Below are 5,722 nucleotides of genomic sequence, written 5' to 3' on the forward strand. Positions count from 1 at the left end.
CAGTGACAATCATACCACATGTGGATTTAGGTCGCCAAGCAAGCTTTCTATATCTCTACCACAGTGACGGACATATCACATGTGGATTTAGGTCGCCAAGCAAGCCTTCTATATCTCTACCACAGAGACGGACATATCACATGTGGATTAAGGTCGCCAAGCAAGCCTTCTATATCTCTACCACAGTGACGGACATATCACATGTGGATTTAGGTCGCCAAGCAAGCCTTCTTACGGGTATCATAGAGTCACACATGTCACGTTTGGATTAAGGTCGCCAAACAAGCCTTCTTTATGGGTATCATAGAGACACACATGTCACTTGTGAATAAGGTCGCCAAACAAGCCTTCTTTGCCGTAATCATAGTGACACACATATCACTAGTGGATTCTGGTTGCCAAAACAGGCCTTTTTACCCAGTACCACAGTGACGTACGTTGCACATGTAAGTATAGGTCGCCAAACAAACCTGCAATGTCGAACCGTAGTGACGCACCTGATAGTAATGGATTAAGGTCATCAAACAAGCCTTCTTTTCTGGTTCCACATTGACGGTGGACCTGTCTTCCCATTACGTCGACGTTGAGTCCTAATCGTCAGTAACTGCATTTTACAAAGTTTCAGACATAACATCAAAATATCGTTCTCTACCTTATGAAAACCCGATCCAAGCGCTTTGTATTTTTAATCTTTAAGATAATATTTATTTCTACAGTAAAGCAAATTACACGACCCGTCTACAAGCGAATACTACTGATCTCTCATAGTGAGGGTGATGTAATATCCATGTGGCATGAAACCATGTATCATTAGACAAACTCAAAAACATGGGAAACAATTTTTTTATTCAACATCTGTTGTGTTTACATTTTCGAACTGTCAATTGTATATATATATATATTCAGTAAATGACGAACAGTGTAATTTGGTATATAAATTCATGCCCTGTTCCATTTAAAAAGAATTCGTGCATTTACTGTTTTTAATAGGAACATAAATGCATTAATACTAGTATATTGATGCATGTTTATAAAATGTTTGTACTGAAACAAGAGAAAATGTAAACCTTAAAATAAAATATTCGAGAACTGTTTCTCCACTAGCTAGCGTAGGAAAGATACTAACCTCGGCGAACAAACTGCGCGTGAGAGGCATCCCACGGGTGGCCGGGTAGCAAAGGGGTTTTTCCAAAAATGGCGTATTCAAAAATAATTAAATTACCAATAAATCTCAGAAAATAAGCATAAACAATAAAAAAATGAGTTGCTTTCAATGTAAGATCATATTTTATTTCAATCGTGAGCGAAAATATGCTGTTAAATGACACTTATGAAATAAAATACGATCTTACACTGAACTATACAAATATCCTCTATATAGTATGTTACTTTAGAGTTCTTTCTTTTTATAAAATTTAGAACTGTATAAAATATAAACAACATACACTTTAATTAAATCTGTTTCCATGAAATCCGGTTAATGTCATAGAATCTACTTTCAGAGCACTTCAGTTGTTTGATTTGTTTACTTCATCGGGATCCGTCTTCGTGAAACAAATAATGAAATGTCAAACTTTAAACCATTAAATCAAATTTCCAATTTAGATAATATGTATTCGAATTTGTTTCTAAACGTTCTTACACGGAAGAGAATGCTTCAATTTCCGGCGATTCTTTGGCAATATAACGCCGCAAAAGTAATAACTCTTTCCTCAGATATATAATTGAAATATCCCATTGTAATACCAAGGCGATATTGTATCGGTCGATAAATGTCATTTTGAAAAGTCTCTGTTTACTCCTTTTCCCTCCAATGTCCTATCTATGGTCCAACAATAATACGCGATGCAGTAAAATGATGAAATCCGTTTACAATCATACATATTTTAAGGTATTTATACAATATTTGAACATTATTCAAGTTGTAAGAATATGTGTGGTGCTGTAATTCAAAGCAGTGTGTGTGGAAATCTTTGTTTTTTTTTAGATTAGATTACTCAATGGAGTATTAGTGTGGTAGGGGGGTTGTCCGTAGTCCGTCGTACGACATCCGTCGTCAACGATTGCATCCAACGACACCTCTTTTTATACCGCTTGGTCAAATCTAATCAGACTTCAAATAGATATGAAAAACTAACGATATGTTGGTGATATCATTTTCAAAAAGTATCAAAGAAATGTTTTCCATTTAGAAATTGCAATGGCAACCGAATGGAAAATCTTTATTTGAATAATATAAGGAAAGTCTTAAAACTCCCCAAAACGACACGGCCTAGAGGTAGGATATCTGGGGTGTAGCTAGAGGCCCTCTTCCAAAAAAATTTTAAACATGCATCTTGGGTAATCATTGGCCTCACCCCTGGGACTTTTGTTTCACACATGATTATATATGCCCAATCTTCTCAAAAACAGCAATATCAGAAGTTAAGTTATTTGGCATGTAGAATTTTTCTGTGGCCCTCTACAAAGTGTGTTAAAAGTGTGCCCTTCGGATCATAACTGTTCCCGCCCCCGAGGGACACTTGTACATGGACTTATTTAATATTATATTTGAGAATATTTTGTTCTAAAACGAAACGCCCGTAGCTGATATTAAGTTATAGTTTTAATCTAGTGTCCTCTACCCACCTTTACCGTACCTCTTGAAAATAAGCCCAAAACAATAACTTTAAATTTAATATGGTTTATTTATGGGCCTTCATTAAAATGTGCGATAAGTCATAAATAATATACGTATTAAGCGTAACGCTAATATCTGAAACTAGTTATTGCCCCTATGTCCAACCATCGCAAATCGGACTTAACTTAAAAACCTTTCAAGAGTGAAAATGACACTTGGTACATATGTTGAACACAAGATTAAGATTCAACACATTTATGAAGTGGTTTGTAATCCAACTAAGCATGAAACAGAACATGAAAGATGCGTTTTACTTCACCGTGGACGAAAATACCTTGTTGGGGTGGTAAAAGCCTATTACTTAACCATGATCATGTGTAAAATTTCAAGGATCAATGCAAAAAAAACTAAGCAAGAGGCATACAACGTCACAAGAAAACATAAAACACAATTACGAAAATAAATCTACAACTCTTCAACTCGAACGTTCAGTCGGATGGATTTTATTTGCGTTGTGTTTTTGTGGCCATGTAGTATCGTGCCAAATTTACATACCTAAAAAGGTTATTCTACTAACTGACAAGTCTATATAGGTTATTATTAATCAAGGCCAATCCTATATATTTTACAACGATTGTGAAGGAAGATATGATAGCTTATACTAAGTCACTCTCGTTGGTACGATGATGTGCGATAGTGTGGTCTTGTGTGGTGGGGAAACTGGCCGGAGTACCCCCCGGAGAAAACCCATTTGTCCGGCTTGGTGCCCACCAAACAAACTCACATGCGCCCAGGCCGGGAATCGAACCCGGGTAGCCTTGGTGAAAAGCGAGTGCGCTAACCACTGCGCTAACCGGACAACCACTACTATTTTATAATAGTGTATTACAGCCAAAATTGCAACCACAACTGAAGATGTTCTTCAATTGTTTCACAGACCATTACAGTAACAAATGAATTGACTATTCTCTGTTTTATTGGAACTTAGTCTGTCCTTGTTGATCGGTTTGATTTTGATAACAATTTTACGTTAAGTGTTTTGTAAGGTGGGATTAAAATGACATTTAATTGCCTTTGCAAACTCTTAACAAACTCATGTTTAAATTCTCATTTAGATGTACCCTTAATATAATATATAAATTATTTAAAAACATATAACATCAAACGCTAACAATTAATTACAGAGTTTAATGTCATTGGTCAGTTTTGATTACTAATTTTTTTTAATTATAAGATTGATTTGGCACTCACGTGTAGGTTCTTAAAATAAATAAAGTAAAATGTATACTATTGCATATTGAAGTTTTCCTTTACCTCACTATCCACGTCGTTTTACAAGGGCTTAAATGAGGTTTATATTTTTATATTTTACCTCATACGAAACCAGATTAACGTATACATTAATGGTTTAAATCTAACTGTATAGATATATGGTTTTTGTGTTTTACAGATTCAAAATGTTTAATTCTTTCATCACATTTTTTTCCACGGAAAGAAGACTCATTGAACCTATTGCGTAATTTATAACGTTTTTGCAAAATTCTGTTTTGTTCATCTATTTAAATATATAAACATGATTTATATAACACCTGTCCTACATCGAATATTTTACTTAACCTGAAGTAGATACAAAAGACACATGCACAATGATGATATATACATTGATTTACTTGAAGAGGATAATCTAACATGAAGTATACCACTCGCCAAATAAATTCAACGCTTAACCTCCCTTTACATCGATTTGATATCGGTGTTCATGCATAAAGTAGGTCGAAGGCTTTACATAAAACATTGTTATTTTTTGAAAATATACCTGATGTAAATGCAACACAATGAATATAAGGTAGATTTCGAGATTAACTCAAGATTAGTTCTTCTTTCGTTATTATATGATTCATTATTTACTTTTATTTAAGATTTGAGTAAATACTGAAACATAGCTGTATCCTGTTTGTCACTTAGATTATCAGAGAACATGGCTTGATTTAAGTAAGTGTATGATTAGTTATTACACAAATAATACAATTTATATATCGTTTCTTTATTACTAAATATTATATTAATTATTCCGATATTTACTGTGGTTTTCATTTTTGGAGGGGTCGTGTCAGATTTATTGAGTAACACTCAGGGCCAAAACCAAAATGTGTATAATTTTATATATATATACACACACAATACCGGGATATGTTTGTGTAAATGACTTAAAAGAACCTAGGAAATCATATAGTTTGCAGTCAATATGGCTGAATGTGGCGTTAACAAAGTTCTGACAGAAACGGAGGATGCTGTCGCAGGACGCCTTCAACAGTATTGCAAACCATGTTATAAGGATAAGAAAACAACACCTGCAAGTGTCTACTGTAAGAGCTGCAAGGAGTTCCAATGTAGGGAATGTTCCTCTCATCATAAGCGTTATGACTTTATGTCCGATCATGACATTGTTGCCAAGGACCAAGCAGACTCTGAGGATTGTGATTTGAGCATGTATGGATGTGACACATGCTCAGTTCATGGTTCATCTGTCCAAATCTACTGCGAGGATCATGACGTATTGATTTGTACGAAATGTGCTTTTTATGACCATAAAAAGTGTGAAAATGCAAAACATACTGACGAATTTCCCTTGGACAAGAAGATTGAACAATTCAGAAAATCATTAACAGTGTGCTATGATAAAGCTGAGGAATTTATTAATGATGTCAATGAAATAGGTGTCAAAGAAAAGGGAGAAGTTAAAGCAAGGCTGAGAGAATTAAATCAGAGTTTTGCGAGAAGATTGATGATTCTCTAGCAGAATATTTATTTGAAATTGATTCTGCAACAGAAAGATTCAGATCATCTTTGCAACATAAGATGCCTCAAGTTTTGAGAATTCACAAGGAATTAGAAACGTGGATAAAGAGTTTGAACATTTCATCAAAACAAGGCTTCACTGACAGATGCTTTGTCCTCAGCAAATCGCTGAGAATCAAAGTAATAAAACATGAAGAATTTCTCACACAAAAATGCTTAGGAAATACTTCTATCTTAAACACAGAACATATGTTCAACGAGAAGAATGATGCAACTGTCCAAGTTAATAGTTCTGACATTTTA

At 34.6% G+C, this 5,722-nt stretch overlaps 1 protein-coding gene across 1 annotated transcript; it reads left to right on the forward strand.

The window, feature by feature from the left end:
* The first annotated feature begins 4,865 nt into the window (after window positions 1-4,865).
* On the forward strand, window positions 4,866-5,417 carry LOC128215343 (tripartite motif-containing protein 29-like). Its single transcript, XM_052922036.1, has one exon. The coding sequence runs from the start codon at window positions 4,866-4,868 to the stop codon at window positions 5,415-5,417; it is 552 nt and encodes a 183-aa protein (XP_052777996.1).
* The last annotated feature ends 305 nt before the right edge of the window (window positions 5,418-5,722 follow it).

This window comes from Mya arenaria, chromosome 13, assembly GCF_026914265.1.
Source record: "Mya arenaria isolate MELC-2E11 chromosome 13, ASM2691426v1".
Taxonomy (NCBI): domain Eukaryota; kingdom Metazoa; phylum Mollusca; class Bivalvia; order Myida; family Myidae; genus Mya; species Mya arenaria.

Excerpts from the sequence above, each read along its gene's own strand:
- LOC128215343 (XM_052922036.1), top strand. The coding sequence starts at position 4,866 with ATGGCTGAATGTGGCGTTAACAAAGTTCTGACAGAAACGGAGGATGCT.